General features: G+C 44.7%; 1 protein-coding gene across 1 annotated transcript in view; it reads right to left on the reverse strand.

Moving 5' to 3' along the window:
* Nucleotides 1–1,109: 1,109 nt before the first annotated feature.
* Nucleotides 1,110–27,233, reverse strand: part of sumo1 (small ubiquitin like modifier 1) — a 55,639-nt gene continuing 29,515 nt past the window's right edge. The window contains exon 5 of the mRNA XM_085966251.1: nt 1,110–3,938. Coding sequence (XP_085822377.1) covers nt 3,870–3,938 — 69 coding nt within the window. The 3' untranslated portion in view covers nt 1,110–3,869. The remainder of the gene's footprint in view (nt 3,939–27,233) is intronic.

Below are 27,233 nucleotides of genomic sequence, written 5' to 3' on the forward strand. Positions count from 1 at the left end.
TTCCAGTTTACTGACACAACTGCAAGTGACAGTAATAGATCAGGCCTTTAGATGCAGTACAAGTCCCCCAGACTGTATGTAACCATATGCTGTTCTGTACAGATTACGTGCCAGAACTCATTGACCTGCTCTGGTTTGAGTACTGGCATCTAACGTGTATAGAACAGGCATTCATCTGCTGATGTGTTTCTGCAGCAATCACCATGAGCTATCTCACTGGGCTGGACATACTCTGCAGAGTTGCACGGCGATTGACGTCATTAAAATACTTGCGGTGAGCGCAGGCAATGGCAGCGCTGCCGACCTGCCCAAAATGGCGGCCACCGCGATCCTTGCTGGAAGCAGGGCAGCCGCCATTTTATTCTTCAAAACCTGCCGGGGCTAAAGGTTCCAATTTCTAGGCCACAGCCATTGGGTGAGCTTGCACACTATTTCCTAACTCTTGGTAATACCATCTCCAAAATAGATTAAATGCTGTACAGAAAGTGTTACCTGGCACACATATGTTTAGAGTATACCTAAAAAAGAAACTGTTGATTCAATTTTTTTCCCTATTTCTCTCATTATGCATCAGCTTTGGTGACATTACATTAAAGTTTATTTTACTGGTTTTCTTCAGATCTAAAATATATTTTGATAGAAAATTACTTTGGTGATAAAGAAATAATCCAGGACCATTTTAGTTAGCTGTGTTTTAGAAGAGTTTAGATATTTCCTTTTGGATTACAAATTTCAGGTCAGTGTTTTATTATAATTGTCTTTTGCAATTTTCGCTAATCCACACTAGTGACCTTTTAAAGCAGCTGAAGGTGGTGGCAATTCAACTTCCAGAAACGGTGTAATGTTGCATTATTGTGCTAAATTAGATCAGGTTTGGCAGAACCCCATGAAAATGGCAGCCTCCAAAGATCAATTATTAAGCCACCGAGATCACTAATGAGCGTGACCACCTTTTTAAAATGTTTGTTATTTGATACGTCCACTGAAAACTGAGCTTTGCCCTTTCTTTATTTTCCACACCTGTATGAAATGTAAAGTTCAGTTCTGAAATTAAAACCATGCACTTTATTTGTAGCAGTGAAAACATTAAGTGAAATAAGCAAGGAATGGACCATCCATAGCATTTATTGTACAATTAATCTTTACATACTTCAAACATGTCAATTTTTGGAGAGTGGGAGGATTTGCCAAAGAATAGAATGCTTTTCCAATTTGAGCACCGAGTCCTAGTATCGAGCATTCCTAGATAAGGTATAACATTGGGTAGGTACAGGGTCCACCTCCCTGTACTCTGGTCAGTAATGTGCTTTATCCTACAAATTCGGAAGACCGACTCCTACAAAGTGTGAATCTTCTATTTCCCACTTGCATTTATATAGCACATTTAACATAGTAAAACGTCCCAAGGTGCTTCACAGGGGCATTATCAAATGAAAATTTGACATCAATTACAAGTGATTACACTTCACAAAGTACTTCATTGGCTGTAAAGCACTTTGGGACGTCCTGAGGTCATGAAAGGTGCTATATAAATGCAAGTCTTTCTTCTACAGAGCAAAATAAGGACAGGTGACCAAAAGTTTGGTCAAAAGAGGTAGGTTTTAAGGTGCGTCTTAAAAGGAGGAGAGGTAGAGGGGGAATTCCACAGCTGAAGGCACGGCTGCCAATGGTGGAGTGATTAAAATCAGGGATGCGAAAGAAGCCAGAATTAGAGGAGCACAGAGATCTTGGAGGATTGTACGGCTGGAGGAGGTTACAGAGATAGGGATTGGTATGATGTGATAGAGGTGTATACCAGCCACTTGTATGATTTTGGTCAATATATTTCCATATTATGGAAAGTATTGTGCTGTGAACTCAATACTCATTAACAAACTAGGTTGAGACTGTTCTAAACTCATTTCATTTAGAACCCTGTCAGCTAATAGACAAAGGTTTTGACTGTATCAGTCTGGGCTGAATTTTAACTTGGGCCCTTGAAGTGAAAGAAAAGAGCTCTAACTCACTACTTATTATTAGTTACCACCTAACAGCCTTTTATTACTGAAAACAACTTACGAGTTTCAGTGTGAGGGTGTTGTTAAACACAAACAAAACTAGCACTTTCTCAATAAGTGTTCTGGTCGCTTATTTTCTCAACATGTTTTTATTCAGCATCTTAACATAAGATTATGTACAAAGTTGAACAACCCTCATTCATATCTTCTTAAGAACTGTGTAAGAAATTTTTGGGATTCCATGAGCATAAGCAAACACAAATAAAAATTGGGTCGCTTAACGGTTTAGATCAAACGACCAAAAGGATTTTTCAACAATTATTTTTTAATTAAAACTGCTCTTACAACATTATATCCGTTGGTTACTTGGGGGTAAACTAGACTCTTCAGCATGTTTATGCAAATGGTTACAATTCTTCTGATGGCATGGTTGTAATGGCAAAGAACTGCACTGGTATAGTCTGCATACAGCTAATCAGAAGACAGCTTCCTCCCCCTTTCTGTACCACATCCATCAAATCCAGTCTGACTGAATCACACCCATGTAGGAGTAGTCAAAAATGTCTCCCATATTTTATCAAGTACAGCGTTCTAAAATCAGTTTACAGCTATTGATAGCTGTTCTCTCAAAAATTCTCAACACTGTTTCTTTCCAACAGATAAGCAGTGTTGAATTTGTGGCCTTAAATGCCTAATGCATATGGGGTACATACAAATAATTAAATTTTTATGTTCATTTTTTTAAAAGTTGCAACAGCTATGATAGTTATACTGCAGCAAATGAAGAAGCAGTGAATGATTGCAAGTAAATTGTGAGGTATTCACTTAAAAGAAACCCTCTCCTGAAATTAAACTAGATCGACTGGTATCTACAATGAACAAGACCAAGTAAATCTGAATTATTTCCTGCCACTTTCTTCTACAAGTAATCTCTACGTAACCCCTTCACTGACTGATTTCACTGAAAAGTCTAGTGTGGCGGTACAGTCTGTCTGTCGTAGTTTGTCTTGAAGTATTTTTTGAACTGCACAGCTTTTTGTGTCTATTACACAAACTAACCATGTTAATTTCACAAAAGAGAAAAAGATACCCGTGCAAAGTTAATTGTAAGTTTTCAGTGTCCCGGAAGCATTTTGCTCCAATAGACAAATAGGTTTAAGCGGTTGAAAGGGTTAAACCAACAGGGAACAGCATGATGAACAATGATCCTGGCACAGTCACTCTGTTTTTCACAAGGGTATTTTCATGCAATACAAAGGCAGTACTGTATGGTTACTGCCGTTGTACCACATTTTTAAACAGCTTGTGAGTTCATAACCACCTTATACATGGTGCAGCGTTTGTGCTTTTTTTCTCCCTAAAAGTTTCTGAACAGAAAACGTTAAAATTTTGTTTGGCCAAATAATTAAGGACCAGAAAGCAAGATAATTTGCTGCTTTTAACTTACAATTTCAGTATGACATTTGGGAATGTATCTTTTAGAACATATCTTTACATGTCAGAAACCTTTACACAGCATTCTTAAATCCATTTTTTCCTACAATTTGAAAAAAAGCACTTCCAAAACGGTCTTTATTTATGTAATGAAAAATATGAATTTATAAAGCCATGGTACTCAAGTCACAAACTTCTATTAAAAAAAACCTCAGTTGGCCTTTTTTTTGGCCATTTATGCTAAATATACGGAATTGGTTGTATTATAGTATATACTGAAAATAAGAACTTCCAGCTGGGCATCAACGTGTCGTACAAACCATATGAAAGTTGCTTGATTTTTTTTCTTTTTTTTTATATAAAATCAGTGATTACAGCCAACAAGAAACAATAAAGAAATTATACAGATGATCGGGATTCTGATACAGTGACCAGGAGTTAGACTCTCAACCACCCTCCTGTCTGTTCCTGATAAACTTCAACCACGTCTTCATCCTCCATGCCAAGCTGTGGAAGCAAAAAAAAAAACTTTTTGTAGCGTTTAGAAACAAAGACAGTTTTCCATAAAAGATACATCATTAAAATTCACACTTTCTCAATTTGTTTTCTTCTGTTCCAACTGAATGTAAAAATTGTCGTAGATAAACATTCTCCTGCTCATGACTACAAAGTTCTAAGACTCCTTGGTTGAATACAACTGATATTTCTCTGCAAACCGTGGTAATATATTACATATTTTTTTGTGTCTCTCCTTCCATAGCTGCTGATATTTCGTCCACATTTTTCTATTTAACTCCATGTAATAATATCAGTAATAAAACAAACTTGAATGAGGTGCATGCAGTAACTGTATTGTTTAAACATGCGATTAAAAGCAAGTAACAGATTAAAAAGTTATCGAAAGATTAATCATGATTAATTTTTAAAAATAATTTGACAGCCCTAAGTTGAATGTGTCTAGACTTTTAGCATATTTTTCCCAGTTGCGTTCTTTAAAAATCTACAAAGCTAACTGAAAGCTTACAATTTAGCCCTGTCCGCAAATCCAGACATTTGGATTCTTTTTCTGAGGTCCAGACCTTGCTCTGTAGAGATGATGTATCATGATGTGGTGCTGGACTTGAGGAGTCGGTGGCTTGCTGGTGCAAGAGGCCTTTACCCTGTACCTCTCTTGCTGACAATGTACTTAGAGGACAGCAAGACAAATACCCAAAAGCTGAAAGTTTGAAAAACCCTCTGGAACCAAGACCATCAAGCTCCAGTCCATGTTGGACTTATAAAAAGGTTAAGGAGCTGAATTTGGGAGTCCAGTAGAGGCTTTGAAAGGAAAGGGTGGGGGTGCTTCGCATCCGTAGACTCTGGGTTTTACAACTAAACCTCCACAGCAAAGGCTGTAGATTTTCTGAGGCCCCAAGAATAGTAGGAAGAAAGAGAGTAATATACTCTGCCAGTTCCTGAACCAAGACATTCACTCTCTTGCTAAAAAGGTCAGCCCTAATTTAGAAGATGCTGGGGAAATGGAAGCTACCGGGTCCGTAGTGATTTTGACCCTTGGGTTTTAAGTAGTCACATTAGTGTGGGGCATCAACTACAACAAACTTACATAATGAACTGATGGATTGAAGACTCACTCAGAATCTGGGGTTAACGGTTGGGCAATTAACACATTATTGAGGGTAACGTCACAGTGCCCCAAGTGCTGGTCAAATTGCCCTCAGATACCTGTGCTCATCAGTCAGTGTCATAGCTACATCCAAACACCAGTTTGAAGTTGGGGCTAGAAATCACCAGATCCTGCATCAGAAGACTTGATGACGTCTGGTACTGGGTATCTCAATGATGGCAGTGCGGAAGGTTTACTTGATGCAGAATGTTTAATGGATACCAAGCACTGTGTTGAGTGTAATTAAAAATCAGTATATTTACGTGCTTGAAAGCTGCTCGAGAAGAAAATTACCAGATGTTGCAAATAGACAACTTCATGTGCCAGTCCCATGCCACACTTAGTCACTCCCCATACCTCCTGGCACCAAGGAAGAGGATGGAGAGAATGATCATCAAAATGGGATGGTGATGTGGTTTTGGAGCATTGAATTGCTATGGCTGGTTGGTGCAAAAAGTCCAATCTTGAACAAGTGGCTTCCTCTTCAACTGGCCTCGTGGATAAAGAGCAGACACACTTCATATGAGTTGGTTATGCATCAAACAACGGCAATGAAGAGTCGCTGTCTACCACCAAACAAAGCCCAGTTACACTTAGAAGGGTACATATATGTAATGAACAAAGGCATTCTTAAACAATACAGAAAAAGAAATGTGCATTTCACATTATCTGGCTGTCCTAAAACAGTTCATAACCAATGGGTGACTTATGAATTGCCGTCACTGATGTTATGTTGGCAAATGCAGCAGCCAATTTGCGCACAGCAAGCAAGACGGCAAATGAATGTTAATTTTTGGTGATGTTTATTGAGTGAATAATGTTGGCCAGGACATGAAGAGGACTCCCTGCTCTTCTCTGAGAAGTGCTTGGGCTCTTTTGCATCTACCTGAGCAGACAGACAGGGCTTCGGTTTAACATCTCATCCAAAAGTTGGTACCTCTGACAATGCAGCACTCCCTCCCAGAGCGTCAATCTAGATTTCATGCTCAAATCTGTATTGAGGCTTGAACCTTGCGACTCAGTGACAAGAGTGCTGCCAAACAGGTACTTAACAAATTCCAAGGAATACAATGACTGAAGTAACCTTTTCCACAAGAAAAAGAAAACTCATGCTTAACAAATCATCACACAGAAAACAGAGGGAAAATGGACTTTACTTTTTACAGCATGGGAAGAGACTCACATTGGCCATTTTGTGACATAATCTCCAGGAAAAATGGGACTGGAATTATGTTCATGTTACTTGGATCTTTTAATAACCTGGGGTTACTATTGTACTATGCAGAGGATACTGAATGAGGTGTGGAAAACAAACAGAAAACAAATAAGAACTGAACTAAGAATGAGAAAGTCAAGGAAGTGAAAAACAGGAAAAGACAAAATAAGGAAACAGGAGAAAATGGAAAAAAACAAACACCTACCAGGCCAGTTAGCAAGATCTTCTTGTAAACCAGTAGAAATAACTTCTAAAATGTTCTCTGACTCGCTGAAAACACAGGCCAGGAAGCCGGACTCCAGATTTAGTGAGCAGATATTTCTACCCTTAGTTTACACCACAAATGTTGTGGCTAATGCCATCAAATGTTAAATATCACTTTGATGAGTTACATGTCGTGCTATTGGTGTGGGAGATTCTTTGCGCTGATAAGCGAGTGACACTCAGAGATAAATGTGGCCCATATAATACGTTTAAAAATTACAAATATACACACACATGCTTGCCAGGGAAGGGGTTAGATCCCAAACCAGAAGTTAAAACCTCTCGTTTATCTATAAAGATTTTTTAAATAAGAAGAATGATTGATTGTATGTTAAACTGGCTTTATGGTTCACTAGAATCCAACACCGAATGATAATCAAATAGATTTACTTCGGTTAAAAAAAGTTACAGGAAACTTTCTGGTATCCGGCACGGATGGGACCGAGCTGGTGCCGTTAGATCAAAACTGCCGTATAAACCAGCGGCAATGTTAAAACATACAGCGCTTTTCAGCTCCGTGTGAATCAACAAACCCTGTTGCTTAGCAACAGCTTCAAAACAGTCGGCTGCAGCTGCAAGTGTCTCTAGCTGAAGCTGTTGCTTAGCTACAGACCTTGCAGAGCCTGACTGGGAAAAAAAATGCAACGAGAAGTAAAAAAACTTATAGAAAACGGCTCCTGAATTTTGCCGGTAGATAGAGCTTTCCGGACTTTTAACCTCCCGTTAAATGAAAGTTTCCTGTACATTCATAGAATCTTCACCTCCATGCTTTAATTTTTCCAGATTGCTTCTAGCTGGTTTTACTCATTTCATACATTGTCAGAAACTGATTGTGAAGAGAATGTCTCTAAATATAAACACACTCAAAATGATGTTAGAAGGTCAATAAATGTCCATTCATCATCATTACAATGCCTACATCAACACTGACTACTGAGAACTAAAGACAACTGCTGTTTTCTGTGACATAGGGGCGGAATTTGCAGTCAGAGGCGTAGCTCCGGCGTACGCCACCGACCCGAAAACAAATACGAACCTACCTGCCGGCTCCCGGGCTTTGGAGACTTCAGGTTCTGGGCCTGCAGGTATACGCCTGCGTAATGGCCCACGGATCCCAGGGACACAGGCGGTTCGGAAGGGTCCCTGGGATTACATGGGCCAGGTCCTCCCATCAGAAAAGGAGGATTCCACTGCAGTCATTTCCAAATGGAATCCCCAATGACAAGCAAATGGAATCCCCAAATAATTAAAGAATTTACACAATTCTAATAAAAATAAATGTTCCTATTTTCACATTTAATTAAAAGGCCCTTTAATGAAGCATTTACAATAAAAATTTAATATTTTGAAAAATAATTTTAAATATTTTAATCTAGACCAAAATTTACATAAACTAATTTTAAATGATTGTGGATGATTTTTAAATTTTTTATTTAACATTTACGTTAACCCTTACCCTGGTAAAAGCAGGCTCTAAACCTGCTTTTACCAGGCATAAGGGTTTTGTGAGCATTTGCTGCGTAGTTGGGCAAATAGTCCAACTTTGCACCAGCGAGAGTGATTTTTCTTTCGGTTCAGAGGATCTGTAAAGGCGAACCTTGACAGACCACAAGTTCCGGGTTTTCGCGCATGCAAGGAGGAGGCCGTCATCAGCCCTGCAAAATCCAGGCCATAATTTCGGGTCTGTTTTAGGTATCCACTCAAGCTCAGTGATACAGGAATGGTAGCATAGTGGTTATGTTACTGGATTAGTAATCCAGAGACGCGAGTTCAAATCCCGCCACAGCAGCTGGGGAATTTAAATTCAGTTAATTAAATAAAGCTGGAATAAAAAGCTAGTATCAGTAATGGTAACCATGAAAGTACGGATTGCCGTAAAAACCCGTCCTTACCCGGTCTGGTCTGTATGTGACTCCAGACCCGCAGCAATGTGGTTGACTCTTAACCACCCTCTGAAATGGCCTAGCAAGTCGCTCAGTTGTAACAAACCGCTACAAGAAACAATAATAATTTTTAAAACGGACAGGTCAACCTCGGCACCAGCTTTGGACACGACAAAGGCATACCCAGCCCAGTCGACCCTGCAAAGTCCTCCTCACAGTCAGAAGGTTGTGGGTTCAAGTCCCACTCCAGAGACATGAGCACAAAAATCTAGGCTGACACTCCCGTGCTGCACTGTCGGAGGTGCCGTCTTTTGGATGAGACGTTGAACCGAGGCCCCGTCTGCTCTCTCAGGTGACACTATTTCGAAGAAGAGCAAGGGAGTTATCCCCGGTGTCCTGGCCAATATATATCCCTCAATCAAAATCACTAAAACAGATTACCTGCTCATTGCTGTTTGTGGGAGCTTGCTGTGCTCAAGTTGGCTGTCACGTTTCCTACAGTGACTACACTTCAAAAAGTACTTCATTGGCTGTGATGCGCTTTGAGACGTCCAGTGGTCGTGAAAGGCGCTATATAAATGCAAGTCTTTCTTTCACTAACATCTGGGCACTTGTGCTAAAATTGGGAGAGCTGTCGCACAGACTACTCAAGCAACAGCCCGACAGTCATACTCACAGAATCATACCAAGCTGATTCGGCTTGAATGCCAGTGTCGGGTTCATCGGGTTCCAGTATCACCGGATCGGAGGTAGATATGGGTATCTCTACTTCATCGTTAGATGTATAGAGTGGTGGTGTAGGCTGTCCCTTTTCGGATGACTTAATGATTTGGTCAGCATGGCGCCTTATTATGCTTTCTCCGATGTCCACGGTATACATCAGTGGTCCTAGTCGTGTGCAGATAGTTCCAGGCTGCCATTTCTCGGTACGGTAGTCCCGGGCCAAAACTTGTTGACCTATCTGGAAGGTTCTAGTTGGCCTTTCATTCATGCCTTGAAACTGCCGGTTCTCCACGTCCCTTCTGATGTTGGGCTTGACCAAATCCAGCCGGCATCTTAGGTTTCTATTGAAGAACATCATGGCGGGAGTTTGGTTGGTAACCATATGTGTTGCATTCCTGTATGCGAATAAGAAGTTATCCACCTTGTGCTGAAGTTTTGTCGTCTTCATTACCCATGGCCTTTATGGCCTTCTTGAAGGTCTGGACAAACCTTTCAGCCAATCCATTGGTGGCGTGATGGTATGGGGCGGACGTGTAGTGCTTAACCCCATTGTTTTTTTAAGAACTTTCTGAATTCTTCGGACACAAATTGCGGTCCATTATCAGAACAGATCTGTTCCGGCAGCCCATTCCTGGCAAATATGGTCCTTAATACTGTGATGGTTTTTTCCGTGGTGGTGGAGGACATCTTTATTACCTCCGGCCACTTGGAGTGTGCATCAACCGCGATCAAGAACATCGAGTCCATAAATGGACCAGCAAAGTCGATGTGTACCCTTTGCCAGGGAGAGGAGGGCCACTCCCATGGATGCAGAGGGGCTTGTGGTGGAGCGTTTTGGACCTTCTGGCATCCTAGGCAGCTCTTGGTCATTTCTTCGATGTCTCCATCGATACCTGGCCACCATACAAACGCCCTGGCTAGGTTCTTCATTTTCACTCCACCCAGGTGCCCCTCGTGAAGCTCCTTTAGCACTTTATCCTGGAGTTTGGGTGGAATCACCACTCTGGATCCACACATCAAGGTTCCTCGGCACACTGACAGCTGTTCTCTTCTTTGCGAGAATGCTGGCAACAGTGGTTCGCCATGTGCTGGCCATCCTTTCACTGTTAAATCGTAGACCCGTGAAAGAGTCGGGTCATTTCTCGTTTCCCTTTCAATGGCAGAATTTGTTACTGGTAGACATTCCACTATGGTAGAGTGGAACATCTCCATTGGGTCCACTGTAGGTGCCTCTTCTACCGTTGGCAACGGTAGGCGCGATAAACCGTCAGCATTCCCATGCTGTTTTGATCCTTTGTATTCTGTGTTGTATTGGTGTGCCCCTAGAAAAAGGGACCACCGCTGTAGCCTTTGTGCTGTCATAATGGGAACACCCTTTTTAGGGTTGAATATGGAGATGAGGGGTTGATGGTCAGTCAACAAGGTAAATTTTTGTCCGTGTAGGTAATGGTTGAATTTCTTTACTCCCCATACCAGGCTGAGTGCTTCCCTGTCGATTTGGGCATAGTTACGCTCAGCTGAGTTCAATGAGCGTGACGCAAAAGCTATCGGCCGTTCCGAGCCATCAGGGAATTTATGCGATAATACCGTAAGGGGATGCATCGCACGCCAGTCTGATTGGCAGTGATGGGTTGTAATGAGCCAAAACTTCTTTGGATGTGATTAAGTCTTTGCATTTATGGAAGGCATTTTTGCAGTCTTCGTTCCATTTCCAAATTACTCCTGTTTGTAGCAGTTCATTAAGAGGGTGTAGAAGAGTTGATAAGTTCAGTAAAAATTTATGATAGTAATTTATTAATCCCAGGAATGACCTTAATTGTGAAACATTTTCAGGTGCTGGGGCTTTTATAACTGCTTCAATTTTTTCAGGTGACTTATGCAACCCTTCATTATTAATTATGTGGCCACAATATATCTGATTTTGGAAAAATTCGCACTTGGGGCGATTTGCTCGTAGGCCCCGTTCTTTCAGCCTAGTGAGCACCTGCTCCAAATTGGCAAGGTGCTCGTTGTCGTTTTCTCCTGTTACAAGGATGTCGTCTAGGTAGCATTGAGTCCCCGGAATCCCTTGGAGGACTTGCTCCATAGCTCTTTGCCAGATAGCTGGAGCGGATGCTACTCCGAAAACCAGTCGATTGTACTGGTACAGACCTTTGTGTGTATTTATCGTGAGATATTTTTTAGAGGCCTCTTCAACCTCCATCTGTAGGTATGCCTGTGCCAAGTCAATTTTGGTGAAACGTTTCCCTCCGGATAGTGAGGCGAAAATATCTTCTATCCTCGGAAGAGGATACTGTACCGTGTGAAGGACCGGGTTTACAGTCACCTTAAACTCTCCACAGATGCGAATTTTTCTCTGTTCTTCAGATCCATCACCCTTCAATGCTTTCTTCATGACTGGGACGATGGGTGTTGCCCACTCGCTCCAATCTATTTTAGATAATACGCCTGCCTTTTCCAAATTCTCCAGCTCTGCCTCGACTGCTGGACGAATTGCGTATGGCACCGGTCTTGCCTTAAAAAACTTGGGAATTGCTGCATCTTCCACTTTTATTGAGGCGGTGATGCCTTTCAAGGTTCCTAGTTTCTCTTGAAACACTTCCTTGGCGTTGGCCAAGATGTCTTTTAATCGTTCAGGTATGACGTCATCATCATTTTTTTCCTTACTGGTCACCGTCAGTGCCTGAATGGAGTGCCAGTCTAAACATATTTTTCTGATCCATTCACGTCCCAACAGCAGTGGACCACCATCTTGTAGAACGTATAAATACAACTTCTGTATTTCCTTGCCGTTGTATACAACGGGCACCCTTATTTTTCCCTTGGGGTATACTTTCTGCCCCATATATGTTTTCAAGATAATGGATGTGTCTTTTAAAGGTATATGCTGAAATAGCCGCTCGTAATCCCGTCGATTTATGACGGTCAGAGCTGATCCTGTATCTAGCTCCATTTTAACTGGGGACCCTGCTAGTGTGAGGGTAACCCAAATGGTCTGGTAATCTTCTTTGGCAATTACATTATGTAATTTGAGAGAGCTTAGTCTCTTGTTCCCGGAGTCGCTATCGCTCTTCTGGTCTTCGGAGCTACTGTCCGTCATCATTTGTACCTTTCTGTGCTTTTCCTTATTGATTCTTTTCCCGTTAGTGGATTTTTTATTTTCAGATCGGCACACACGTGGAATGTGTCCCATCTTTCCGCATCGCCTGTATGCTTTTTCCTTGAACCAGCAGTCCCTCTGGTCATGGGTGGATCTGCCGCAGCGATAACATCTCTTGAAACCCCGTGTCATTTCATGGGTGCCGAAGTCCTGTGGCCTTTGCTGTATCTTTGCAGCTCCTATTGCACTGAAAGCCTTATCCAGTGTTAAATCTTTCTCAGAAGATACCTTTTTTTGTGTTTCTACACTTAGGGGATCGCAGATGAATTTGTCTCGCAGAGAATCTGCCAGTCCTGCCTCGAATTGGCAGTGTAGGGTATCAACAATCTCCTCAAAATTCTTGTCCATCGGTTCGGCTGGAGTGATTAAGTTTCGTAACAGCTTGTATGTCTTTGCGCCCATTAGATCCAGAAGCACTGAAGCTTTTTTTTCCATCTTCTATTCCATTTGCGGTGCAATATACCTCCACTCTTTCCACATGTGGTCCAATCCTCTATCTCGTTATCAAAAACATCAATATTGCCAAAATTAGGCTCTCTTTCGCTATCAAAAGCATCAATATTGCCAGACTTAGGCATTTCAGAAAAGATATGGCGCTTCCCGTGCTTTTTTTTTCTTCTTTGCTGTAGCAAAGATATGGCGCTTCCCGCGCTTTCCCGCCGCTGCTGCCGATAACAACGCTGTTTACTGCGGTTTCTGTTCTCTTTATTTATTTATTTATTTAATTTAATGTTGGAGACTCGTTCCCGCCGGAGGTCTGAACGCTGACCTGCTTGCCGCGCCAGCCGTCTCCCGAGTGCTCCCTCCCAGTCCGTTATTGCTTGCCTCCGATTTCGCTGCCTGTCTCAGCTGTAGAGCCCGCCGCTGGAGCCCCAGCCTGACGCCCAGGAAGGATTAGCGCAGTACCTGCCACCAGCTTGGCTAGCCGGTGAAACCACAGCTTCTCTCACTTCCTTGAGTCTTCTGGACGCCGGAGGAATCGATGTCCTTGAGGTGCTGCCGAATTGCAGGTAAGTCCGTTTCCACTTCGTCGCCACTGTAGTGTCCGTGTGTTGATAAAGACACTGAAGACAGGAGTTGGTTCATAGGTATTTACTAAGCAAAGTCTGGGGGGGGGGGGGGGGGGTTTCTAAAGGATATACACAATACACAGGCTTATATAGCCCAAGTAGCAATTACCGGCATTATGCACACCTGGGGCTCTTAAAGGCACATATACCACAGTGTTGTGTGGCACTACCACCGTGCTAAATGGGATAGGTTCAGAACAGATCTAGCAGCTCAAAACTGGGCAATCATGAGGCGCTGTGGGCCATCAGCAGCAGCAGAATTGTACTCCACCACAATCTGTAAACTCATGGCCCGTCATATCCCTCACTCTACCATTACCATCAAGCCATGGGGCCAACCCTGGCTCAATAAGGAGTGCAGGAGCAGCACCAGGCATACCTAAAAATGAGATGCCAACCTAGGGAAGCTGCAACACAGGACTACATGCATGCTAAAAAAGGGAAGCAGCATGCTACAGACAGGGCTAACTGATCCCACAATCAACGGATCAGATCAAGGCTCTACAGTCCTGCCACATCCAGTCATGAATGCTGGTGGGCAATTAAACAACTAACGGGAGGAGGCGGCTCCATGAATATCCCCATCCTCAATGATGGGGGAGCCCAGCACGCGAGTGCAAAAGACAAGGCTGAAACGTTTGCAACCATCTTCAGCCAGAAGTGCCGAGTGGATGATCCATATCGGCCTCCTCCAGAGGTCCCCACCATCACAGAAGCCAGTCTTCAGCCAATTCGATTCACTCCACGTGATATCAAGAAAAGGCTGAGCGCACTGGATACCGCAAAGGCTGTGGGCCCCGACAACATCCTGGCTATCGTGCTGAAGACTTGGGCTCCAGAACTAGCAGTGTCTCCAGTCAAGCTGTTCCAGTACAGCGACAACACTGGCATCTACCAAGCAATGTGGAAAACTGCCCAGGTATGTCCTGTCCACAAAAAGCAGGACAAATCCAATTTGGCCAATTTGCACCCCATCAGTCTACTCTCAATCATCAGCAAACTGCTGGAAGGTGTTGTCGACAGTGCTGTCAAGCAGCACTTACTCACCAATAACCTGCTCACTGATGCTCAGTTTGGGTTCCGCCAGGACCACTCGGCTCCAGACCTCATTACAGCCTTGGTCCAAGCATAAACAAAGGAGCTGAATTCCAGAGGTGAGGCGAGAGTGACTGCCCTTGACATTAAGGCAGTCTTTGACCGAGTATGGCATCAAGGAGCCCGAGTAAAATTGAAGTCAATGGGAATCAGGGGGAAAACTCTCCACTGGCTGGAGTCATACCTAGCACAAAGGAAGATGGTTGTGGTTGTTGGAGGCCAATCATCTCAGCCCCAGGACATTGTTGCAGGAGTTCCTCAGGGCAGTGTCCTAGGCCAAACCATCTTCAGCTGTTTCATCAATAACTTTCCCTCCATCACAAGGTCAGAAGTGGGGATGTTCGCTGATGATTGCACAGTGTTCAGTGCCATTCGCAACTCCTCAGAAAATGAAGCAGTGTATGCCCGCATGCGGCAAAACCTGGACGACATTCAGGCTTGGGCTGATAAGTGGCAAGTAATATTCGTGCCACACAAGTGCCAGGCAATGAATATCTCCAACAAGAGAGCGTCTAACCACCGCCACTTGACATTCAACGGCACTACCATCGCCGATTCCCCCAACATCAACGTCCTGGGGGGGTCACCATTGACTAGCAACTTAACTGGACCAGCCACATAAATACTGTGGCTACAAGAGCAGGTCAGAGGCTGGGTATTCAGCGGCGAGTGTCTCACCGCGACTCCCCAAAGCCTTTCCACCATCTACAAGGCACAAGTTAGGAGTGTGATGGAATATTCTCCACTTGCCTGGAAGAGTGCAAGTCCAATGACACTCAAGAAGCTTGACACAATCCAAGACAAAGCAGCCCGCTTGATTGGCGCCCCATCCATCACCATAAACATTCACTCCCTCCACCACCGGTGTACCGTGGCTGCAGAGTGCACCACCTACAAGATGCACTGCAGCAACTCGCCAAGGCTTCTTCGATAGCACCTCTCAACCCCGTGACCTCTACCACCTAGAAGGACAAGGGCAGCAGACGCATGGGAACACCATCACCTCCAAATTCCCCTCCAAGTCACACACCATCCTGACTTGAAAATATATAGCTGTTCCTTCATCATCGCTGGGTCAAAATCCTGGAACTCCCTCCCTCACAGCACTATGGGAGTACCTTTACCACGCAGACTGCAGCGGTTCAGGAAGGCAACTCACCACCTTCTCAAGGGCAATTAGAGATGGGCAATTAGAGATGGGCCTTGCCAGCAACGCTCACACCCCAGGAAGGAATATAAAAACTCTCAGTTGCTCCCTGCTGCCAATTTCCTGGACGTCAAGACTACGCTTCTCCACTGGACTACACTGTAAGACTCAGCTGCTGTGTCTTTGATCTGTTATTCAGTTGTTTAAGTTTTAAGGTAACTAACTTTGTCTAGCTTACAGCCTATCCCCCACCGCTGCTGTTACCTGCTAAGCTTGTGACTGCCCTACTGGTCTTTCAGCTTCAGCTAGTCTGGTTCGTGGCCAGAAATTCACTCTCCTGGGCCGAAGTTCATTTCTCCGCTGCCTCTGGATCTTATAGTGACCTCCAAATTCGCCATCATTTTTCTGCCCCACGATCGATGCTACACCTTTCTTGGCTCTTCATTCCCATGGAAATACCTCTAGCAGTGCGTCCTCCGATACTATACCCATCAAATAGCTTCTGGACTTACTCGCCCTCCACACCTGTCTCCGAACCTGGACATCAGTTCGTTGATGCTCCAAGCTGACTCCACACTATATATGTCAACTTTATCCCACCACAGGACCCCTGACTTTAACTCTGGACTCCATTCTATTGTCTCCTCTCTATTCCTCGTTTATTACCAAGGCATATCTATCCTGATCTTGCTATGCAACCAGGCCTATGCACCTTGAATTTCCATGTGGCCTTTCACATGTGTGTTTTGGCTGCCGCTCCAGACCCGAGCTCATCACTTCATTTCCCCTTTTTTACTCCCCCATTTTTTTCTTTACCCCTCCCAGGCCCCTCTTTCCTGTCGTCATGCGTCCTTTCATTTCTCCCCTCGGCTACTTTGCCCTCCCAAATCCCTACCCTAACCCTTCAGCACTCCTCCACCTTCCTACTCTCCTGCTGCCATCTCAGGCTTGACTCCCTCTTAGATAAGCCTACAGCTTCCTCCTGTGCCTCTCTGAAGGGCACATCGAGGCCATCCTTACAAGCAGCAACCCCAACTGCTCCATTCTACTCTCTCGACGACCTTCCCACCCAGTGCACCTGCTGGGGGCTAAACTTTCCAATCTTTTTCCCGTCCCACTTACCCCTCCCAATGCTGACCCTGTGGACTCTCCAACGGATCAGCCATTAGCGCCCCTCTCCGCGTCTCCCTCCAGAATGTCCGTTCACTTGTGAACAAGGCCCTTGGCATCCATGAGCTTATTGTGGATGATTGCATTCACATCAATGACAAAAACCTTGCTATGGGTTGATGACACCTTCTCCCTTAAATGAAGCCTCTCCGACTGGCTATACCTTCCATCACCAGCCCCACCCAGACCGCCGCGGTGGCAGTGTGGCTCTTATCACCAAATCACACCTTGGTCGGTCCCCCCACTCCTCTGGCACCTTCTCCTCCTTTGAGCATCTCACCTTGTTCCACCCCTCTTGCCTCTCATTTAAACTCCTTGTTCCCTACCGCTTACTCAAGTACCACGCCTAGTTTCTCATCGCGTTATCTTTACTGCTTTCCTCCCTCAGCCTCTGCTCTGAGTGACTTCTCATCCTTGATGATTTCAACCTCCATCTCATCATGCTCTCTCTCCTGAGTTCAGTATTCCCCTATCCTTCCTTAATCTCTCCCTCCATATAAACTCCCCATATTCACGGCTACCCCCTTGACCTTGCCAGCTCACGTGACCTCGCTACTCCCATCGTGTCAAATCACAGATATGCCATATCTGATCACTTCCTTGTATCGCTCTCCACACACCTCCCCCTTCCCAACCCCAATTCCTTCTGTGTCCGCCTCTGGAAAAAACTCCCCCCCCCAAAAGTCATTTCCAACTGCACTTTCAAATTCCAACTGTCTAGCCTTTGACCCTCCATTCACCACGACATTTCTGCAGCTACCAATCTGCTCAATCACACCCTCACCTCTGCCTTTGATGTCCTTGTCCCCATTAAAACTGTTACTCTCTCACACCCTATTCCAGGATCATCCTGAAATGCAAATAAAACAACGACTTCACATCAAACCGTCTTCTTAAACCCCTCTTCCCTGTCCCTTCCACCCTCACCTCCAACAAGTGCGAGGAGCTCATTGACTTCTCTTGTTACCAAGACCGAGACCACCCGTTCAGGTGCCTCCGCTGCTTCCCTCCCTTCCCCTTCCCCACCGGGTCAGAATTCCCCATATGTTCCCCGCTGCCCAAGCCCTGAACTCACATCCTTCTCTAGTTTCTCTCCTATTTCCCTTCATGCTCTCTCCGAGCTCACCTTATCTACGAGACCGACCTCCTGCTCCATCGAACCCTATTCTCACCAAACCGCTGACCACCCAACTTTCCTCCTGGCCCCTACGTTAGCTGATATTGTTAACGGTTCCCTCTCCTCAGGTACTGTCCTCCTCCCCTTCAAATCTGCCATCATCATCAATGTTCCCGCTAAGCTGAGCAACCGTGCGGCGATCTGCAGATCCTGCTTGGGTCCGCTCAACGGTGTTATAATGGGGGGGCAAAAATTGAGCATGCGCGGTAATTTGAAGGGGCCGCACACCCCCAAAAAATTAGCAGGAACATTGGTCATCACCCTTCTAAAAAAAAAAAACACCTTGACCCGTCTGTCTTTGCAAACTACCACCCAACCTCCCTTTTCTCTCCAAAGTCCTTGAACATGTCGCCTCCCAAATCCGTGCCCACCTTTCCACAACTTCATGTTTGATCCCCTCCAATCAGATTTCCGCCCTGCCACAGTACTGAAACGGACCTTAAAGTCACAAGTGACATTCTATGTAACTGTGCCTGTGGTAAACTTTTCCTCCTCGTCCTTCTCGACCTATCTGCAGCCTTTCACACGGCTGACCACACCATCCTCCTCCAACACCTTTCCTCCGTCACCCAGTTGGATGGGACTGCACTCACCTGGTTCTATTCTTATCTATCTAGTCGCAGCCAGAGAATCACCTGCAATGGCTTCTCTTCTCGCTCCCACACTGTTACCTCTGGAGTCTCCCAAGGACCTATCCTTAGCCCCGTCCTATTTCTCATTTACATGCTGCCTCTCGGTGACATCATCCGAAACATCAAGTTCCACATGTACGCTGATGACACTCAGCTCTACCTCACGACCACCTCTCTCACCACTCCAATGTCTCTGATTTATCACACTGCTTGTCCAATATCCAGTAATGGATGAGCAGAAATTTCCTCCAACTAAATATTGGGAAGACCAAAGCCACTGGGGAGAATTTTAACCCCCAAAAACGGGTGGGTTTGGGTCAGGTGGGAAGTAAAAATGTAAAACATCTCAAACCCGAACCCAACCTGCCTCGAGCCCACTTCCGGTTTTAATGGAGGTGGGCAACCAACCCACTTTCAGGAAGCGGGCCGTTCATTTAAATATTTTAATGAAGCTGCGTACCTCAGATTTTTTTCTCTGTTCCAACTTTAACGCTGGCCAGCCGGGTTTCCCAGGCCTCAGGAAACCCGGCATTTAAAGGGGGGCAAGGACTGCTGCATGTAAAAAAAGTAAATGCATTTCCAGCACTGCTTGTGGGCCAGGAGGAGCAGGAGTGTTTCTCCCCTGTAGAAAGTATATACAGGCCCTTAATTTTTAATATTTCTTGAAATGCTTTGCCAGGCCAAAAGGGTTTTTTCAAAGTGAAATAAAGTTGTCACTGATAAGGGACATGGGATTTGCTTTGATAGACAACAGAGATAAACAAACCCCCTTAGTTTTGCAGACATCGTGGGCTGGATTTTCTCAATGGGGAGCTTTTGGAGGCAGGACTCCCACTTGTCGAGTTTTAGTCCCGCCTCCATCGACTTGTGGCCAACCCACGCTATTTTCCCTTGATAGGCCTTGTTAAGCCCGCCCAGCGGGCTTAGCGGGCCAATTAAGGGAAAGCCGGTTACAGGTGACGTCAGCGAGTGACGTTTCATCTGTCAAGAGCTTTTGACAGATGAAATGTCAGCGTTTGACGGCTCTGTGAAGCTGTCAAACATTGACAATCTGTCCTCTAAGTTGAGTCCTTCCACTCAGGCTCAGTTAGAGATCTCTCCTGAGCAGAAAGCAGAAGGCTGCAGCTTTTGACAGTTCAGCGGCCATTCTGCTTTCTGTGCCGGTGAGATGAGGGACTCCTGAGACCTGAAGGGGTGAAGTCTGCAGGAAGAAGTAAAGGTAAGTAAAACTTTTTAAAAACACTTTACACTCACCTCACACAAATACCTCTCCACACTTGCACTCATCACTACACCTGCACAAAGGACATCTCGACCCCTCCGACCCCCGCAGACCGACGGCCCGCCTCGCTGACCCTGGTGAGGTTCGGAGCCGTCGGAAAGCTCACACTTCAGGGCTGAAAATAGGGATTCTCCAAAAAACTGCTTGTTAACTACCTGTTAACAGGCAATTAATAGACACTAATCCCCTTCCCGCCTTGGGGAGGCGGCTCCCAGCGCGGGTCGGGTATCCGCCTCCTGAGAAGATGGCACAGAGGCAGGTTGGGTACCCGCCCCCCAGATTCTGCCATTTTCCCAGCAGTCCCACCTCCTTACCCGCCTCCCCAGGGCTGGCAAAAGTCCCCCCCGAGTCTCTGATGATTTTTCGGAGGTTAAAGGGGAGAAGTCAAACCCTTGAAGTTTTGGAATGCGGAATACGACATAACTCATGAACCTAACCAAGTGCTTTTCTGCCACTTTTGTAAACTTTAGGAGTGAACGAACAATTTTGGGCTGTGATAAGGACAACTAATGGATAGAGACACAGGATGTGTGAGTGTGAACGTTTGACAGCTCAGACCAACATTAAAAGGAACATTGTCACTATCTCTGAATGATTGATTTACTGCAAAAGGCAAGGAAAGCTGTATAAAACACAGTGGCTAAAGAATGTCGGCACTGCAGTCAGAAGAAGGTGGTTTGGCCAGTCATTTCGCCTGCAAGGATCAGGCTACAGTCGGAAGGAGGGGCCTAGCCAGTCTTTTCGCTTACGAGGACCTACAATCAACGCTGGACCGATCACCAGCGGGTGGTGTATGTATGATTTCCTGTAATATTATTGGTGAACTGCTCGAATAATGGTTGGGGTTTTGAATCTGTCTTAGGAACAATAAAAGGTTAAAGGCAGAACCCGTGTGTCTGGTGTAATTTCTCATAAGTCTAAAGCCCGAACTCTACAACCTGTTGGACAGAGCAATGGGGTAATTCCACACGCCTTACACCCCGGACCCCAAGCAAACCTGTTAATTCCCCAGCGATCGGACCCCCACCCCACGATCTGATGCCCTCCCGATGTCCTTCACAGCCCGCGATCTCCTCCCGGCCCCACTCATGTCCTCCAAGGTCCCCCGCGATCCTCCCCCCTCTTTCCCCGATCTCTCTGGCCCTTTCATGATCTTCTCCCCTCCTCCCCGATACGTCCAGGCCCCCCCCCCCCCCTCCAATCGATGTGTGTTCCCCCTCCCCGCCCCCAGCCTTGATCTCTCCGGCCCCCCACATCGAATCCCCTCCCAACCTCTCCAGCACGCCATCGATGCCCCCCTGATCTCTCTCTCCTCCCCCCCCCACCTGATCGATGCCCCCCATCTTTCCCTCCCTCCCTCCTTTCCGCTCCCCGGTTGCAGCCGGACAGCCTCTCAATCTGGCTGGCTGAGCCCAGGAAAAGGATTCAGAAAATGGTAATCAGGTCCTGCCGCTCTTTCAGGTGCCCCCACCCGCTAATATTAAGGCCATTGTCTTCGGTCCCCACCACATGCTCCGTTCCCTCGCCACCGGTGCAAAACAACTGGCCTTCCAACTTTTAAAATCACCTCTCAGTTTCCTATGGATGCCTATCCCAGCATTGGGCTCTCCAAGCAAACTACTCCATCAGGTCAACTTCTGCCCATAATACATATCAATATCACTTTTGTCTAAGTGTTATATTGTGGGGGAAAGAAAATCACAAACAGATATTTTTGATAAAACTATACATTACAGTATGAATTTATTATGCTTAATAATCTCCACTATACAAATCTGATTGGTAATAATACAATTATAATAACCTTCATATTCTTTTTATTAAGGGGGCATCCATAATTGGTATATTTCACAAGAGTATTCTTACTGCATCAACCTCACCATCTCAAATTGATTACAGGTACTGTAAAAATAAATAGGAAAACTGATCCATATATACTGGTGGAGCTCTTATGGGATTGCTTACAGTGAGTGAGAGGACATGGTAGAACAGAGAGAGAGAGAGAGAGAAGTGGATATTGGTGCTGTTTTTGATTAGCTCACATTTCCCAGGAGCCAATCAGCAATCAGGATAAGCGTTTAGTGGTGAAATGTTTTTAATTGGTTCAAATTTCGGTCAGTTTTTTTTAATTGGTTGCTGGCAATTTAGAGCCAATCAGAATAAGGTGACAACATTCTGATGGTGCACATGCATTGGGGAGAATTTAAAAATAAATTAGATCTCAAAGCCAACCCCAACCCATCCAGTTCCGGTTTTAATGGAAGCGGTTCGAGATATGGGGGGGGGGGGGAAGAGATCAAGCCACTCTTAGGAAGTAGGTTGGTCAGTAAAATATTTTAAGGAGCCTCCATTTTAACAGGATTTTTATTTTTAACCTATGGAGACCAGGTTTCCCGGGGCTCAGGAATACCGACAGTTAAAGGAGGCGAGATGGGCCGGATCCATCAGGTAAGTACATTTACAGCACTGCATGTGGGCCGGGAGGAGCAGGAGTGTTTACTCCAGGCCCAACAAGCAAACCTCTTTACACACCCCACAATCTCAGACAGCTCCCACCCCCCGTGATATCTGACTCCCCCCCCCCCCCACGATATCCGACTCCACCCATCCTCTGAACATCTCCTGTAAAATGGCCAGTCAGGTTGTGTAGCCAGTTCCTCAGTGCTGACTTACATCTATTGCGTTAATGTTTCCATCAGATCTCTAGAGGTGCTACCTCACTCCAATTTGGAAGTAACCAGTTTAAAATAAATGAGCTACTGCCAGCATTAAAGTAATGCCAATCAGAAAATCCAGATTTAACTGCATGAAACAACACTAAAAACTCTGTAAACGTTGTGCATGTTCACCGATAACTAATAGGTTAAGCACAAGTGATTATTAAAGCTATATTTAGTTACTGTAATCCATAATGCAGTGGGTTCCCTTGTCGCAAAAAGTCTCATTTTTCAGGCACCGTCACTTTGAGTTGTTTCAATGTAACCAAAGTAATTTTACACTTACCAAGTGTGTAGAAACAGAAAAAATATTTCTACACTATCATAGCTTTAACTGACACATTAAAATTACATTATTAAAAAAGTAATTCATTTGTAAAATAAAAATCAGCTTTAAATATAATTGCTGTGTATTTCTGAACTGTCGACTTATGTGCACAAGTTCTGGAGCAAGACTTGTACATCAACTACCATGGTGGCATCGACAATAGCGAGAATGGCATTATGGGCTACATAAATTGAAGGCTTTGCAATTACAAATGCAGCAGAACTCCCATAAAATGGATGGATGCTTGGCCAAGATTTTTGATTTATATTTTGCCGTAATACTTTCTTAAAATAGATCACAAAACAGGAACAAATAGCTCATTCAAACCAGTGATGACTGCAGCTTCATTCAACTCTGACAGAATTTGCATTCAGAAAGTTAAACTGCATACTAGTACCCATCTCCTCCTTCAATAAGCAAGAAACGCTGCAGCATGGGAGGGGGAGGAATATAGCGTTCACCATGGGATAACAGCAAGGTGGTGCAACTCTGACAAACCTTCATAAATGTTAAATATTGATTATATTTGGTGTTCTTTGATAACCGAGATTGGATAAATTCTATTGCCCATACGGGATGCCCATGAATCAATTCTCAGATACTGCATCTATCTGTATGCTATGTTAGTGTGTATTCTGGCTCTGGGACTTATTTACTGCAGGATTCTTTCTACAGTGGACGGACATTACCGAGAAAAAATGGGCTGGAGAGGGAGAAAATCTTCCACTGTTGAGTGACAGGATAGTAGTTAGAGACTTGCCAATTGGTTTCCATTAGTTTTTTTTCAATGACTTTCCTTGTTTACCGGGAGCTGGTATTGATGATACTTAGTGTAAGAAGTCACTGCATTTTCATAAATGAATGCATCTGGAAGATTTTTTTTTCAAATATCAACTCCCCCAGAAAGGTGTCCGTGGCCAGGAAACTGTTACTATCCGTTCTGACAAATGGTTCCTGAACTCAAGAGTTATGTATATTTGGTTCCACCCAGAGGCTGAATGGTAACTGCTAACTGTTCACTACACAGGGGTGGCAAGGTAATGGACTTTACTGTCACCTCAGAGTTATGCACTGCAGAAACTATTATTGTCATTAACTGTTGCCTCCTACCCACACAATTTTTCATTTTACCCGAGCTTCCAATCATTGCCCATTAGCTGCACGTTACAATTCCCAGCACTCCCGATCAGCATTACCTAGTTCCGTAGGAGAATAAGTGTCCAGCAATACCCACTGACTAACACAATAAAAGAGCTGTCAGGAAACTGTTTATTTTCCTTTATTAGCCAAGGCATAGAATATTAAGCATCAGAGGGAGGCTATGCTTGAACTGTATAAAACACTAGTTAGGCCACAGCTGGAGTACTGCGTACAATTCTGGTCACCACATTACAGGAAAGATGTGATTGCACTAGAGAGAGCACAGAGGAGATTTACGAGGATGTTGCCAGGACTGGAGAATTTTAGCTACGAGGAAAGATTGGATAGGCTGGGGTTGTTTTCTTTGGAACAGAGGAGGCTGAGGGGAGACTTAATTGAGGTGTATAAAATTATGAGGGGCCCAGATAGAGTGGATAGAAAGGACCTACAGGAAACTTTGTGATATCCGGCACCGACGGGTCCGAGCTGTTGCCGTTAGATCAAAACTGCCGGACACGTTGAAACATACGGAGATTTTCAGTTCCGTGTGAATCAACAAACCCTGTTGCTTAGCAACAGCTTCAAAACAGTTGGCTGCAGCTTAAAAGCGTCTCTAGCTGAAGCTGTTGCTTAGCTACAGACCTTGCAGAGCCTGACTGGAAAAAAAAGCAACGAGAAGTAAAAATACTTATAGGAAACGGCTCCTGAATTTTGCCGGTAGTTAGAACTTTCCGGACTTTTAACCTCCGGATAAACCAAAGTTTCCTGTATTTCCCTTAGCAGAGAGGTCAATAACCAGGGGGCATAGATTTAAAGTAATTGGTAGAAGGATTAGAGGGGAGTTGAGGAGACATTTTTTCACCCAGAAGGTGATGGGGGTCTGGAACGCACTGCCTGAAAGGGTGTTAGAGGCAGAAACCCTCATCACATTTAAGAAGTACAGGAAACTTCGCGATATCCGGCACCGACGGGACCGAGCTGCTGCCGATCTATCAAAACTTCCGGATAGACCAGCGCTAATGTTGAAGGATACGGAGGTTTTCATCTCCGTATCCGACAACAAACACTGTTGCTTAGCAACAGCTTATAAACACTTGGCCCGTACCTTGGAAGCGTCTCTGAAGCTGTTGCTAAGCTACAGAGACACTTTCCAGAGCCTGACTGTTAAAAAAAATGCTAGGAGAAGAAAAAAAACCTAACCAAAACGGCTGCTGATTTCTGCCGTTAGATCGAGGTTTCCGGACATACAACCTCCGGATAAACCAAAGTTTCCTGTACTTGGATATGTACTTGAGGTGCCGTAACCTACAGAGCTACGGACCAAAAGCTGGAAAGTGGGATTAGGCTGGATAGCTCTTTTTTGGCCAGCACAGACATGATGGGTCGAATGGCCTCCTTCTGTGCTGTAAACTTCTATGATTCTATGAAACCGAGTCTGCGAGCTAGTAATGCAACAGTCGAAACTCCATGCTCGATGGCTGGCAAAGTGCAGGTGTTGCTGTATGAAGTGGGTGTGGAGAGCCACCCTGATGGCCATTCTACCAATGGCTGGCAGAACAAGACGGCCAGGCTCAATGGGAACATAGTTACCGAGGTAAGCCTATCCAACGGTTCCATTTACCATGCACATGGCCCATGTCAAGCAACCTGTTGAACATTTATCATTGACCAATGCCAAGCTCTCACACAAGCAAGCAGTGAACCATGCAGTTCTTTCATTCATATTATATATATCACATAAAGTACATATTACAGCCATTACAACTGAAAGCCTTGGCGCATCTTTAAAGGGTTTCACGCACTAAACAATTTAGCTGCTTGTTGCATCCTCATTTAACAACTGCGATGGGCTGCCAACATTGGCACATGTCGGTCACAGTGTGTATGTGCTTCAATCAACTTACAACACATCAAGACTACTTCTTGCATGACAAGATGGCACTTAAAATAAATGAACAGGCCTGAAAAAGGATAAGCCCTTGACTTCCTTGAAGGAGGCCACACTGAACAACCTGCCTATAAGAGCATCAAGAGGGTAAGAGAAGGTGAAGCAGTGGATCAGTAGCATCCAGTTAATAATATAATTTTTCTTTAACTTTACACACAAAGAGAAGTATACTTTTTGATTTGAGGTAAGAGTGCCCAGGGATATAAAGGTCCAATTTAGACACAATGGGGCAAATTTTAACCTAAAAAAAAAAACAGGTGGGTTTAGAGCATAGGTATGGGAAATTGTTAAACATCAAAATCCCGACCTAAACCCGCCCACTTCCGGTTTTAACAGAGGCGGGACAGGACGGGGGGAGGGTAGGGTTGGTGGCGTGGGATGGGGCGGACAGCCAACCCGCTGCCAGGAGGCGGGACCTCAATTTAAATATTTTAATGAGGCTAGAAGCCTCTTCTTTAACTTCCATTTTGTTTTTAATGGCAGCTGGACAGGTTCTCGTAAAACCCGGCAGTTACAGCAAGGCAAGTACTGCTGCAGCCAGGAGGGGAGTGCCTTTACACCTACCTCCTGGATCCTGCCTAACACAGCCCCCGTGATTGGGGACACCCTCACGATCGCCTTCTCGCCGCCCCCCCCCCCCGCCCACCCGCAACGATGATCTGGTGGCCGGCCATTTTCAGTGCTCCAGCTAAAAACTGGTTTATTTGTTAATAGAATGTCTCTGAATTACATACTAAAGTAAAGAGACATATATAAATGCTCACACTGTATAATTCCAAGCGAGCTCTCCCGGTGTTTCTAGAAGCAGCTCTGGTGAAAGCCACTGCCTGCTGAACGTGATCCTTGAGGCATCGGAGACGAGGAGAGAAACATTGAAATTCCACCTCTGGTCAGTTACCTTTACTGATATCTGACTGAAACTGACATAGTATTCTTGGAGATTGGGAGGATTGGAAAATACCTATGGATGTTTCGGGAAGGAGAAGAGGAAGTGCAGATCAAGGGAACTTTCAGTAACCAGTAGGGCAGTGAAGCGCAGATATCAAGAGAAGTGGGTTGCATTTTTCCACTGGTTACATTTGGGAGATGTTTAGGAGTGTTTTTTGAGGGGGCAAGCATCAGGATCACGTTTTACATTTATCTTTCTCTTAGGCAGTCCCTTGGAACTGAGGACTCGCTGCCACATT

The sequence above is a fragment of the Somniosus microcephalus genome, chromosome 24, assembly GCF_052327205.1.
Source record: "Somniosus microcephalus isolate GS21.2 chromosome 24, FLI_Smic_1.0, whole genome shotgun sequence".
Classification (NCBI taxonomy): domain Eukaryota; kingdom Metazoa; phylum Chordata; class Chondrichthyes; order Squaliformes; family Somniosidae; genus Somniosus; species Somniosus microcephalus.